We start from the raw sequence: 13,592 nt of genomic DNA, 5'->3' as shown, positions 1-13,592 counted from the left end.
GGTCCTGTATCAAGAGATAAGCTGAAAGTCCTGAACAGAAACATGGAGAGGATATGGTCAGACACGTCACCGGCTATCTAAAATCACACTTAACATGTTTGAAGAACTTTTTAAACAGCAACCTCAGTGAACGCCATTCACCACCAGTGTGACAGCGTGTGGTAAGTCAATCTGTGCGGTTCGGAATGATAGATAACAACTTTAGTCACTAAACCTTTGGGCTAGCGACGTTTTCGCTGTTCACTGACACCGTGATGTTCTCTGTCAGTTTCGAATGATGGGTCTCTTAACGCCCAATCACGATACGTACGGTACCTTTCCGCCACAATCCTGGGCTCCCAATAATAAGTACGCACGGCACTAGTAGACGGAACATCTAACTCCCAGCACACTTATCTGCCGAGATAAGCAAACTCGAAGGTTATACCATTCCTCCTCGATCTCACAGGGTTCTATGTAACTGGCATACAATCTCGCTTGCGGGATGGACGTTGAACGTTGAACCATCAGTCCATCTTCAACCAGCGGACAGCGGGATTCCCATATCGCGCCGGTTGATTTGTACCTTTACAATGCGGAATCAAAGGTGCCGGCGAGGTTTCAATTTTTCACGTCTGAAACAGGCCCCACTGATCAGTGGGAGTTTGGGAACTACTTAAAGGCAAGTCAGCACGACGCTAAACCATCGCGGACTTTCTTGCGGTAACTAACCCAGCACTGTGGTTGATTCTCAAACGTCGCCTATGGTACAGATTTGCGGGGACTGGGTGGCTCAATTGATCTCACCTATCCGAAGCCGTTTGAATGGCTTCCTGGCGCACAAAGTTATGCACCATCAGCGCTCAGCTAATGACTTTCTTGATCTTGCAGTCGTGGCACTGCCAAATTCAAATATAGGGCAGCTCCACTCGGTGTGTCATCTGGAAGCTTTAAACCACAACTCTAGCTACGATATCCCGTAGTTGGACCAACACGTCAATACCCTCGATGCCCTGCCCCAGTGTGGAGCATCAGAAATAGGTGTGCTTTTTCCTTTTTCTCTACTACGATCTTCATAGCCACGTTCGTAAAGCAATGAGCATGCTGTTGAAGACAAGTATTCTTTCAGTGTTCGGTCAAACTTCTTTTTTCATCCTGCCTATGGGCGCAGAAGTCCCGAAGGTTATGAAATCAAAAGTGCATAATCAAGGTCGATGAAATCATACCGACGTCAAGGGTCGTCCTCACTCGTGGTGCCAATCAAGGGACCCGCCATGGATCATCTTCGGAGTATCCTTTTACTCGTCGGGATGGTTTCCCGACAAGTGATTCGCCCGTGGAACTTCCAGTCTCGAAGTCCATGATTTCACCGACCCTGGCGTAACTTCGTGATCTTTGGAGACGTTATGATCTAGGGTCTCATCAATATAAGGCTTTAGCAACGTATCTGCGAGGTCCTCGAACTCGGCGGTTAACTTGATCGCAATTTTATGGCTTTTCGTCGAACTTTTAAAGGCTATCTACGATAAGCGGTGAGCTTTACGATGACAACTCAAACAATGACCGAATATGACGGGTCTGCTGATCTTTTCCCAGGGAAAAACTAACGAAGCAGAACTCGAGCCACATTCATCTGCACATTTCTCGAATGTCAGGTCATTCACTCGAACTCAATGACGACTTCTCGACTGAATGTGATTACTAGCTGTTACAAAAATAGATGAAATTGATAACTTGCGTATTCATCAGTTTGTAACAGCCGCCTATGGGATATATCCGAAAATGTCGCGGAAGCAATTCGCGTCTACTTGAACTCTACATGCACTCCGCATATCTTTCACCACCATGACTTCGGCGTTCTTTTTTCACGCTGTGGCCTATATTTTCAATAGGTACATTCAATAGTAGTCGCTTGTATAGACAACCGAGCTTGCTGCAAGGCCTGAGCTGAGTGCGAAACGTTGATTCGTTTAATTGAAACTCAACTTGAATGTAACATCCTGTTATAACTTTTGCAAGGGCAAACTTTCTTCCTGCGCTCCATGAATCGTCCGTATTTAACACTGGCCAATCTTTGCCTGGTGGCACACCTGTCCTGATGAGTCACGTTTACTATCGCATGATCAGCTGTGTGACTCAACCAGCAATTGTATTTGTGCTCTGTTGGAAAGCTAGCATCAAGGAGGCCAGTACTTTCATTTCCGTCTCAGGCTGGGTCCATACATGGCACCTGTGCTTGTGCATTTTTCTTATACCATTCAACTGAAAAAGGTCACTGTGTCTCGGAAAGTTGTCGGCAGGTTTACGTCGATTATTACGGTGCTCAGTCTGCCTTAAATACCAATATCATCTATCCACAGGTCATCGATGCGCCACCCACCCTTGCACGCCATTCAACGCTCGCTCCTTAGTGGACCACAAGCAAGACTAGGCACGGTTGATCGTTCTTGGATAAATTTAAACACCCACAATGCACATCGCTCGAGCACTACGAAATTTGTTCAAAAGCAACCGTACTGATTGGCTCCGAGTCAAATGAGGTATTGCACCATCAACCATGCGAAAGCAGAAACATGACTCGCTGTCCCGACGTGCCCCTAGGGTTGCTGGCTCAGTTTTAGACTGGAATCTGGCAGATCAAACCTTCATCCTAAGGCGCGCAGGTGAGTCATGTGGTTCAATCCTGGTTGCAAAGCGACCTGCTCATACTCACAGCATAATCGTTAGCAATGATTCGCAAGGTTTGTTCTCGGTTAAACATGCACTGACAGACATAGATGCTGTCAAGGCAACGACGACGGCGAGGAGGGAGGGCCATCAGTAAACCGGTGAGTTCTTGCTGGGGATTATGCTGATTATGGTGCTTTTACATGGTCATATATTGCTTTATATCACTTTATATTACAATGTGACGAAAACCTTTCCTATATATTACGATATATAACGATATATGACGATATCTTCTTCTCACAGGTTCTCTGATGCGCCGAGAAACGCATTTTCTGTGCGAGGTGATATGAAATCTTCTGAGGGGGGTCTTGAATGATGTCTCTGAGGATGAAGGAACACTGTAGGAGGACGGTCAGCTTTTATATCCTGCAAATACCTATGGGCATGACACTAATCGATTTGGCAGAAATTTTGGTATAACCTGTAGGAGCGTACTCAATTGATTACGACCAACATATCATAACCTGCCGGCAAGCATCAAATTCTCTTCTTTGTCACCACAGAACACTCCCTCGAATCCCCGGTCTCATCCCGTCCTCTCATTCACCACTTCATCATTTGAACCTGCAATGACTCCGCCAACGCAGTACCAAAGTTGAGATGATCATGATCATTCTCGTCAATAACTCCGATTCTAATCGGTCGATATCCTACGTCATTTTTCTTTCACTCACTCGTCGCTCCCTTATATTTACTACCTGAAATTTGCCAACACAGGTATCTTTTGGAACTCGATATGAGTCAAGAGGTTGTGAAATATTTATAATCAATGATGAATAATCTAAAATCCAACTCGCGATACTGTCGCCATCAGTACTTATTCATGGAATCAGTCAGCCCAGCGCTAGCTGAGCATATCACAATTAATCTTGCAGCGCTGTGCACTCGCCGGTGCTGGGTGCCATCCAAGATTTCCTGATGATGCGGCATATACTCAACCTGACAAATCCATATATTTTAAACTCGTTAACCAGCTTGTCGAGGTTGGCTATAAAATACACGATGTGGATTCCCGTCTCCAGATCTCCAATCAATACCATTCGGAGCATTTCATACCTAGTTTGTTATAGATCACCATGTCCGATTCTTCGACCTCCGGACTCTTTTCCCCCATCCGCGTGGGCAACTTCAACTTGCAGCACCGGGTTGTCCTTGCCCCACTTACCCGCTTGCGTGTACACGCAGATGGTGTCATAACCCCACAAGCACCAGCATACTATTCTCAGAGAGGGTCTACCCCTGGTACTCTTCTCATCACAGAAGGCACATTCATATCCCAGAGCGCTGGTGGTTATGATTATCTCCCTGGGATATATACCGATGCCCATCTGGATGGATGGAAAAAGGTATGTTGTTCCTTGCTCAATAATTATGAGAGATGACTCACGTTCCGGACTGCAGGTAACAGAAGCAGTCCATGAGAAAGGTTCTTTCATTTTCCTACAACTCCTGGCGCTCGGCCGCAACGCAGAAACAGCCGTTCTTGCCAAGGAGGACAATAGTCCCCTCGTCGGTGCCTCACCCATCCCCCCGCCGGGCAAAACAGATGTGCCACGTGCGCTCACCACGGATGAAATCAAAGAATACATTGCCATGTATACCACTGCGGCAAAAAATGCCATTCGAGCTGGTTTCGATGGCGTTGAAATCCATGGCGCAAATAGCTTCTTGATCGACCAGTTCATACAGGATATCAGTAACCAACGCACAGATGAATATGGCGGAAGCATCGAGAATCGCGCAAGATTTGCACTTGAAGTAACGGATGCCATTGTCGAGGCCATTGGTGCTGAGAGGACCGGGTTCCGAATTAGCCCATGGGGCGTATCCAACGGTACATGCTACATCATTCAATATCAGCGATCTTTATTTAACTGATTTGTGGTGCAGGTATGGGCATGGCAGACCCCAAACCCCAGTTCTCCTACGTGGTTGAGCAGCTGCGCAAACACAAACTCGCATACATCCACGTCGTGGAGCCGATGCCTGCCGAAGTCACTGCTGAAAAAAACAGCGATTTCCTCCGTGATATCTGGCAAGGTGTTGAAGGCAGTACCTTCATCAGCGCAAACGGATATACCCGGAATACCGCAATTGAGACGGTAGACAAGAAAGGCGGCCTTATTGGATTCGGGAGGTTGTTTATGCCGAACGTAAGTCATTTGTTTCCCGGACTAGGCAGTGACCAACATGTCCCCTTACTAGCCCGACCTTCCGTTCCGCTTGCAAAAGGGTATCGCACTTGAGCGCGGTGACCGAGCAACATGGTACATGGGCGGTGATCTCACACCAGCGGGTTATTCGGATTGGCCCTTTGCACCAGAGAACGATCAGCAATAGATATCAGGTATCTTGTACATTCGGGAAAATTAGTGTCATACTGGCACTGCCTGACTCGGAGGATTTTCTTTTTGGTCTGAATCGCACTCTCACCAGTACTATGTAGTGACGTACGTTACTTTTTCAATCTGCTGTCACGGTAATCAATAATGATACTCCCCGGACCCCGGTAACCTAAGACCTTTATGGACGAGGTCTCCAGTCTTTAGCTCCTTGACAGTCGTTCCTTGGAAGATCTATCTCAAAGGGGGTGCTCGATACGTACATGAGTACTTCCGATAGCACCGATGACCGTATTTGCGTCGGCCATCATCTCCATACCAATTAGACGCTCTTCGGGGTATTTATATTCCTCGTGCATCCTCATAGTCATCAAGTGCTATCGGCTACGTGGACACTCGTTACTTCTGTGATGGCAACTTACGCCAAATCCTCCTTTGACAGCGCCATCTATGCGACTTTCAGGCCGACTTACCCCAGGTCCTTGTTTGACTTTGTATTCCGGTATCACGAGCGCAACAATAGTGCAAGATGGAATAGAGCAGTGGATCTTGGTTGTGGGACGGGTCAGTTCTAGCTGTACTCAATGTGGAGGGCTTGGACTCTTGACCTACTGTTGATTACTCGGGATTTCAGGTCAAGCAACAGTCGAGCTCACACCTTTCAAGCGCGTCACTGGCATCGACGCGAGTTCTAATATGATCAAAGTTGCTCAAGGTACCCTCAAGAATACGCCAACGAGAACTGGTCAATATGAGTACATACAGGCGAGCGCTGAGAATCTAACATTTTTGGAGGATAGCAGTGTGGATTTAGTCATTTCCGGTGCGTGTCACTTAAAAGGGGAAAGTATCATTGTTCATGATGACTGTGTGGTTGTAGCCCAGGCATGCCATTGGTTCGATTGGGACAAAATATGGCCTGAGGTTGCAAGAGTGCTGAGGAAGAATGGAAGTGCTGTGTTCTGGGTACGTGTTCCCGTCTCCGAGCCATGTCACTCTTAACATTTGCTTGACTTAGGGTTACTCCCAGTTCCGCTTCGCCCGCTATCCGTCACTCACGCAGAGAATTAACGCTTATGTCGAAGGCACTGACCCACTGAACAGTGTCGGCCAATACTGGGAGCAACCCGGTCGTTCGATTTTAGATAACCACTTGATTGAGGTACCAGATGCCAATGAAATTGTACCTGGCGCGTTCAGCGATTTCGAGAGAGTTTTCTTCACAGGTCTGTGTTGGACTTATCATATCGTCATGCGACGCTTCACTAACGCATCGCAGGCGACTACCACCCATCTCTCCCTTCCCCACGCTCCGTGATCATGCGTAAGAAGATGACGTGGGATGACCTGCTATCGTATTTGAATACGTGGAGTGCATTGCACACATTCCGCCAGCACAATCCCAGTGATGGAGAGAACCCGCATGGAGATGTCGCAGTGCGGTTCTGGAAAGATCTTAAGGAGGGTGCCGAGCGGGAGGATGGGAGAGCCGTGGAAGGACACGATGAAGTAGATATTGAATGGCCGGTGGCGGTGGTAATGGCTAAGAGAGCGTGATAGTGCTCGAGGGCGGTAGATAGGTTTTCTTTTGTCGGCGGCTTGCAGATCACCAGACTTATCTAGGGCAAGGTACTGGTAGTGATTCGGAAGGCCAGTTGTTAAGACCTTCAAGTCAGGGCTTGGGTTGGAAGAGTCAACTGCGCTCTATTTGTGCTTCACCAAGGGATGTTATCGTGCTAAATATTCAATCTTCGCGTAAAACGGTACAAGATACATTTGACTTGCATTGACATCAAGCGTTCCGACACCTTATTCTCCTCCTAGAGGGCGTCTGTGAGGCGCAGAACGACGACGGGATGGTGGTTGAAGGGCAGGCGTAACGTTTGAACTCCGCTGGGGTGCCGAAGCGTGCCGCGTGCCAGCTGTACAGCCGGCCTTAGTGAGATTTACGAAAACTACTGAGTACTTACTACTAGAAATTCTGGAGAGTCAGTCCTCATTAGGAGCTCGGGAGGTGACTTGACACGTATACATACAGCTATATGCAATGAATTGACATAGTACTTGCCATCGTCCGACATGCACCGGTGTCTTCGCCTGACTGAGGTCCTCGAAATAATATTTTGTCTTGTGTTGGATGTTCAATTTATTGACCCAAGCTTCGATGCCTATCAACTGCTACAGCCTGCAATCTTACCGTTTCCTAACACTAAAGGTCGACACTCCGTCCTCAACCTCGCACTTACCTGTCGTGCATTTCGCGACCCAGCACTCAACGTCCTTCACTCCTACATAGGAGATATCTGGCCTCTCAGCAAGTCCGTGCCTGGTCAACTGCCTAGACCTTCCTGGCTTCATATACCCGAACAGTTCCGCCCATCAATCCTCCGTGCTACATGCGTCCAGATCTTCTTCAACCAAAATTTACATCACCATGACTCTGCATACGCACTGCTCCTTGAAAGCGCATCCAAAGACGCCCCGCTCTTTCCCCAGCTGCGCTCGGTCGGATGGTTCGACCCACGTGTTGAAACTATCCCCGCCCTCAACCTCCTCCTGCCCACCGTCCATTCCCTCGCTCTAGATATTACGAATGATCAATTTCGCAAAGCCGTCTTCCAGAGCCTCCGTACCACCTCCTTGCACCTCAAATCTCTTGAATTTATAGCCATGGTTCACACAGGGCTGGTAATCTCAGAATTGGAGTCCTTCTTGTCCAGCTATTCTGAGAGTCTCACCGAACTTTCAATCAGATTCTTCCGTAAAGACATCCCAAACGTTTTGCTCGAAGCTATCGCTGTGTGGCCACGTCTCCAGTACCTCACTCTCCACATAGGATTCAATAGCATGCCTCTCCGTGCACCCCAACCTTTTCAGGCACTCACTCACCTCCATATATCATGCGAGAGTCTGTGCCTTTTCTCATTCTTGCTGCATTCTATTTCTGGGACGGATTCTGGTACCTCCGGATGCCCAAACCTCAAGAAAATTTACAATATCGCACTCCATTGCGGTCCCACCAGTATTTGGTCCGAAGTCCTCACTATCCTCACACGCACAAAGCTAGAGCACATCTCGATCATCGAGAGATGTAACTCTGAGCCCCACCCGTGCTATACAGGACCAGCATTTTTTGAGCTTCGCCCCTTCCTCGCCCGCCCTACCACACTTGTAAATATCAAAACCCTCCTCATCTTCCCCGCCCACTACGGGTCCATTACACTTACAGATGCCGATGTTCACACGCTTGCTCGTGCATGCCCGCACCTCTATTCTGTTAGCCTAGGAAATCACAGCACACCTGTGTCTTTGGGTGCCCTGGGTTACATCGTGAGACGCTGTCGTGAGCTGTGCGAAATCTCGCTACGTGTGGACGCGCGGCTCGATGCGCTCGGGACAATACCTCTGGACGATGACGAGCAAATGCACCTACAACCTAATATACGCCTGAGGAGGCTGGCCATTGGAGGGTCACCCATTGCATGTGTGGGTCCGTTGAACCCGCCGACTGCACCAGACTTGATGATGTCGATCCCACGGTTCCTGCACATGATAGCACCGCGACTTACGAAAGTCGAAATATCCTTAGAGTCGCATCTCGGGTGGACACATCGCAGGTACAGCCTTAGGGAAATGAAGAAAATGGATGATATACAGAGGTGGAAGAAGGTGGGGAGGGTCTTGTTGGAGTTGACACAAGGGGACACTAACTGATGGTTTTGATTTCCTTGTCGGTGGGAGCAGTATCATGAGTAGAAGAATACGATGCGGGCTACCACAACAGCACAGCAGTACCTAGAGAAATGACAAGTGTAATAGTATAGACGTGGTATATTGACCGCTGTTGAACCAACGTGCACTTTGCTCATGGGATCGGCGAGTGTGTCTGCAACCATCTCGAAGGTTGATTTCTTGTCCGTTGCCAGTGGTGCGGGAGTTTTTTCCGCTTCCTCAGCCTTCTCTGGTAACTCTTCGACCTTCTCTTCGTCATCTCCCTCCTCCTCTTCATCATCTCCCTCCTCCTCCTCTTCATCATCTCCCTCCTCCTCTTCGTCCTCTTCCGTACGGATGAGCTTACCAACATGAGCTTTCAAGTGTTCGGCGATGTTATCGAGTCCCCCACTCTCGCGCTCTGGACCGAACGATCCAAAGGACATATTACTTACAAGCCAAGTGCATCTGTTGACTGAAGAAAACGGCTATATGTGAGCCTTGACCTCAACCGTTCTGACTCCTTGTTCCCCTCCTAGAGGGCCCATCTGTGAGGCTCGTAGTCGCGCAGAACGACGTCCATAACGTTTAAACTCCGCTGGGGTGCCGAAGCGTGCCGCGTGCCTGCAGCATCCATTAACATTTGCTCACCCATGATGCGTGATGGCTCGCCAATTTATTGCTGAAACAGAACGCCTCCCAGATCACGCCCATGTATTGCTCATAACAACTGGCAGCGTAGCATCCATCAAAGCTCCTCTCATTGTCTCAGCGCTTCTTCAAGTCTGTCCCCGTCCTTGGAATCCTGCTCTTGCTCATGTTGTGTGCAACGTAGTACCAAAATATCAGAGTAGAAGTGGTTGCGACCAAGGAGTCGCTCGCATTTTATGACCCTGCAGATGTAGTCAATGCAGGCACCCGCGTGTGGACCGATGAGGACGAGTGGTCGGTGAATACACGCGCTTTTCAGAAGAGCTTGACCGTCTTAACGTCCATGACAGGGGTCATACAAGATTGGAGATCCGATCCTGCATATCGAGTTGAGAAGGTGGGCTGATATTGTTCTTGTCGCTCCCTGCTCGGCGAATACGCTCTCAAAGATTGCACACGGACTCTGCGACAATCTTGCGGTATGTTTCCCAGCGCATTCATATCGTGCTTCATGGCAAACCTCTTGCTTAGACCTCTCTGCTTCGTGCGCTGGCACCTACGACACCGACTTACGTATTTCCGGCGATGAATACGCTCATGTACGAGCATCCGCTCACAGCAGAACATTTGCACGTCGTGCGGGATGTTGTGCGCTACGAAGTTGTCGGGCCAATCGGAAAAAATCTTGCCTGTGGGGACGTTGGTATGTGGTCCCGACTTTTATTTCTTGCCGTTGCAGATAAATTGGCTCTTTTTCAAAGGACTCGGTGCCATGACGGAATGGCGTGATATCGTGGAGATAGTGGTGGATCAAATGAAACTCGTTCGCAAAGACAACGAATCATAAAACTCTACAAGTCTAATATTGGTCAAATCTACAAGTATTCCTTCTTCTTTGCGAATACATGTATATGTGCTAGTCCACGAACGCTTTGTATCCTCTGAAAATGCTCAGCGTCTGATGCAGCGTAGCCAGAGTCACTCACTGGGGGGTTGACAAACCATGCAGTCTCCCATTCCCTCTCCACCCACCTTCGTTTCACAAAACCATCTATTTCTCTTCCAGCATCCCTCACCATATCTTCGATCTCTGGATTGCCCCTGGGGCTGCGAATTAATTTATCCATTGTAATTCCCCACTCCGCTAGGGCAGGCAGACATTCTGGCAGGGTGGACGGTGAGGGTGGAAGCTCATTGGTGCCTGTAAACCCACACAACCCATCTTGTTGAATCCGGATATCGACTTCTGCTGTGATGAGATCTGGATGGAAGATGGGTACTCGCGACCAGATGAGCGTATGTTCGACCTCGATAGGGACGGAGTAAGGCCAGTCGTTCTGAATGATACTGATGAACTCCGAGTCGAACGGGATATCAGCTTTGAAATATTCGGGTGCGTCTGGGGGAAGCGGTGGGAGAAGCTGATTGAATTTGGATGATGAGATGGACACATCCTTGAGTCTGATATCGCTATCAAGTGCTGAGGGTAAGAGCGAAAGAGTATCCGGCTTTCCCCATTGAAGACGATGGTTGATGAGGTAGTTCTCTTCAGGCTGTTGAGCGATCTCTACATCCTGACTCTACGTTACCTACCCAATGAGCCGTGCTCCTTCACGACTCCTGGAGACCATGCGTTATATCTCTTTTGAAGCGCCTTGTTACGCTTTAGCAGCCCGAGATCCCTTTTGTGACATTGCAGAGTCAGCGTCGTCTGTCTTGTTGATACTGGTGGTGAAATACAAGTACCCAGAATTCACGAAGGTCTTGAGCTGGTGCCATGTGAACTTGGCTGGATAGTGCGCGAGCAACTCTTCCCTTGTTGGAGGACCTGTTCGCAGGGAAACTTGTATGATTTTTCGGTGGGAAACATCATCTGGTGTATCCAAGGGTGGCTCTATGGTCATGGTCGTTGCAACGTTGATGGGTATATACCTTATGTAACTTGTTGATCATTTGTTTACCTCTGCATCGTGTCCGTTCTACCTTAGTAAAACATTTTTAGCAAGGACCTAATTCCCCGGATTGAAAACAGGGGACTTGATGCCGAGGGCATTCATCGCATGTGTTCTTTCTGAAAAAAAAGAAGGATTTTGCGACTCTATAGTCCAACGATATAAACAATAATGCAAAAATCTCGAGAAGGTGACTCGGACTTGACACGAAAAAGTATACGGCTATATGCAATGAATTGACCTAGTACTACTTGCCACCGTCCGACATGCACCGCTGTCTTCGCCTGATTGAGGATCCCTCGAAATAATATTTTGTCTTGTATTGGATGTTCAATTGATTGACCCAGGCTTCAGTTTCTATCAACTGCTACTACAGCCTACAATCTTACCGTTTCCTAGGTCGACGCTCCGTCCTCAACGTTCAACCTCGCACTCACCTGTCGTGCATTTTGCGACCCAGCACTCAACGTCCTTCACTCCCACATAGGAGGTATCTGGTTTCTCATCAAGTTCCTGCCTGATCAACTGGATTTGTCACCCAAACCTTCCTCGGTTCCGCCCATCAGTCCTCCGTGCTACACGCGTCCAGATCCTCTTCAATCACCATTTCCGTCGCGATGACTCTGCATACGCACTGCTCCTGGCAAGCGCACCCAAAGACGCACCGCTCTTTCCCCAGCTGCGCTCGGTCGGATGGTTTGACTCACGTGTTGAAAACATCCCTGTCCTCAACCTCCTCCTACCCACCGTCCAGACCCTCGCTCTAGATATCACGCATGATAAATTTCGCAAGGCCGTCTTCCAAAACCCCCGTACCACCTGCTTGCACCTCAAAGCTCTTGAATTTATAGGCATGGTTGACAAACTGGCAACCTCAGAATTGGAGTCCCTCCTGTTCAGCTATCCTGAGGGTCTTACTGAACTTTCGATCAGATTTTTCCGTGACAACATCTCAAACGCCTTGCTCGAAGCTATCGCTGTGCGGCCACATCTCCAATACCTCACTCTCCAGATAGGATTCAAAAGCATGCCACTCCGTGCACCCCAACCTTTTCAGGCACTCACTCACCTCCATATGTCATGTGAGAGTCTGAGTCTTTTCTCATCCTTGCTGCATTCTATTTCCGGGACGAATTCAGGTACCTCTGGATGCCCAAACCTCGAGAAAATTTACAATATTGCACTCCATTGCGGTCCCACCGGTATCTGGTCCGAACTCCTCACTATCCTCACACGCACAAAGCTAGAGCACATTTCTATCGAGAAATGTAGTAACTCTGAGCCCCACCCGTGCTATACAGGACCAACATTTTTTGAGCTTCGCCCCTTTCTCGCCCGCCCTACTGCACTCGTAAATATCAAAACCCTCCTCATCTTCCCCGCCCACGGCGGATCCATTATACTTACAGATGCCGATGTCCACACGCTTGCTCGTGCATGCCCACACCTCTATTCTGTTAGCCTAGGGAATCACAACACACCTGTGTCTTTGGGTGCCTTGAGTTACATCGTGAGACGCTGTCATGAGCTGTGCGAAATCTCGCTATGTGCGGACGCGCGGCTCGATGCGCTCGGGACAATACCTCTGGACGATGACGAGCAAATGCACCTACAACCTAATATACGCCTGAGGAGGCTGGCCATTGGAGGGTCACCCATTGCATGCGTGGGTCCATTGAACCCGCCGACTGCACCAGACCTGATGATGTCGATCCCACGGTTCCTGCACATGATAGCACCGCGACTTGCGAAACTCGAAATATCCTTCGAGTTGCATTTCGAGTGGACATATCGTAGGTACATGGGTATGGAGGTAATCAGTGATATAGAGAGGTGGAAGAAGGTGGAGGATGTCTTGTCGGAGTTGGCACAAGGGGACACTGACTGATGGTTTTGATTTCCTTGTCGGTGGGAGTAGTGTCATGAGTATAAGAATATGTCATAACGCCATGCGGGCTACGAACAACAGCACAGCAATACCTAGAGAAATGACAAGCGTAATAGTATACACGTGGTATATTGACCGCTGCTTATCGAGTCCACCACTCTCGCGCTCTGGACCGAATGAGTAGCTTGATCAAAAAGGCGCGGCGGAATGGACTCTCGACAAGGCTGGCCGGCAAGATGTTGAAATCAATACTTGTGGCAAGATCAGCGATGCCTTCGTCGTGCAGCCTCGTGCTTGAGCTTCTCCGTTCAGCGCAAGAAAGGCTAGATAATCTGTGGT

General features: G+C 48.8%; 6 protein-coding genes across 6 annotated transcripts; 5 read left to right on the top strand and 1 right to left on the bottom strand.

The window, feature by feature from the left end:
* Positions 1 to 3,596: 3,596 nt before the first annotated feature.
* F5891DRAFT_1035416 (uncharacterized protein) lies at positions 3,597 to 5,050 on the top strand (the record flags this gene model as incomplete). Its single annotated transcript, XM_041361805.1, has 6 exons — positions 3,597 to 3,677; positions 3,728 to 4,055; positions 4,111 to 4,533; positions 4,557 to 4,562; positions 4,596 to 4,862; positions 4,915 to 5,050. Exons 2-6 carry the CDS (start codon positions 3,786 to 3,788, stop codon positions 5,047 to 5,049), a joined length of 1,101 nt encoding a protein of 366 aa, XP_041225553.1. The 5' UTR covers positions 3,597 to 3,677; positions 3,728 to 3,785.
* A 411-nt stretch (positions 5,051 to 5,461) lies between these two features.
* On the top strand, positions 5,462 to 6,608 carry F5891DRAFT_1189062 (S-adenosyl-L-methionine-dependent methyltransferase; the record flags this gene model as incomplete). The annotated part of the gene is made up of 5 exons (XM_041367093.1): positions 5,462 to 5,615; positions 5,686 to 5,874; positions 5,932 to 6,017; positions 6,070 to 6,277; positions 6,331 to 6,608. 5 exons carry the CDS (start codon positions 5,462 to 5,464, stop codon positions 6,606 to 6,608), a joined length of 915 nt encoding a protein of 304 aa, XP_041225552.1.
* A 522-nt stretch (positions 6,609 to 7,130) lies between these two features.
* F5891DRAFT_1189061 (uncharacterized protein) lies at positions 7,131 to 8,765 on the top strand (the record flags this gene model as incomplete). The annotated part of the gene is made up of 1 exon (XM_041367092.1): positions 7,131 to 8,765. The coding sequence occupies one exon, from the start codon at positions 7,131 to 7,133 to the stop codon at positions 8,763 to 8,765; it is 1,635 nt and encodes a 544-aa protein (XP_041225551.1).
* A 552-nt stretch (positions 8,766 to 9,317) lies between these two features.
* On the top strand, positions 9,318 to 10,409 carry F5891DRAFT_335351 (flavoprotein). Its single transcript, XM_041371395.1, has 5 exons — positions 9,318 to 9,545; positions 9,598 to 9,711; positions 9,764 to 9,892; positions 9,945 to 10,116; positions 10,175 to 10,409. The coding sequence occupies exons 1-5, from the start codon at positions 9,426 to 9,428 to the stop codon at positions 10,258 to 10,260; spliced, it is 621 nt and encodes a 206-aa protein (XP_041225550.1). The 5' UTR covers positions 9,318 to 9,425; the 3' UTR covers positions 10,261 to 10,409.
* F5891DRAFT_952994 (uncharacterized protein) lies at positions 10,289 to 11,317 on the bottom strand (the record flags this gene model as incomplete). Its single annotated transcript, XM_041375149.1, has 4 exons — positions 10,289 to 10,354; positions 10,400 to 10,959; positions 11,007 to 11,095; positions 11,160 to 11,317. The coding sequence occupies 4 exons, from the start codon at positions 11,315 to 11,317 to the stop codon at positions 10,289 to 10,291; spliced, it is 873 nt and encodes a 290-aa protein (XP_041225549.1).
* A 219-nt stretch (positions 11,318 to 11,536) lies between these two features.
* On the top strand, positions 11,537 to 13,253 carry F5891DRAFT_1189057 (uncharacterized protein; the record flags this gene model as incomplete). The annotated part of the gene is made up of 2 exons (XM_041367091.1): positions 11,537 to 11,555; positions 11,932 to 13,253. 2 exons carry the CDS (start codon positions 11,537 to 11,539, stop codon positions 13,251 to 13,253), a joined length of 1,341 nt encoding a protein of 446 aa, XP_041225548.1.
* Between the last annotated feature and the right edge of the window lie 339 nt (positions 13,254 to 13,592).

This window comes from Suillus fuscotomentosus, assembly GCF_016647785.1.
Source record: "Suillus fuscotomentosus strain FC203 chromosome Unknown F5891scaffold_29, whole genome shotgun sequence".
Lineage (NCBI taxonomy): Eukaryota > Fungi > Basidiomycota > Agaricomycetes > Boletales > Suillaceae > Suillus > Suillus fuscotomentosus.
The sequence above is the reverse complement of the archived record's forward strand: the minus strand, read 5'-3'. Positions and strand labels throughout refer to the sequence as shown.

Coding starts and splice junctions, on each gene's coding strand:
- F5891DRAFT_335351 (XM_041371395.1), top strand. CDS start 9,426: ATGGCTCGCCAATTTATTGCTGAAACAGAACGCCTCCCAGATCACGCC. Junction 9,546..9,597: donor TTGTCTCAGCGCTTCTTCAA/GTCTGTCCCCGT, acceptor TGTGCAACGTAG/TACCAAAATATCAGAGTAGA. Junction 10,117..10,174: donor TCTTGCCTGTGGGGACGTTG/GTATGTGGTCCC, acceptor TCTTTTTCAAAG/GACTCGGTGCCATGACGGAA.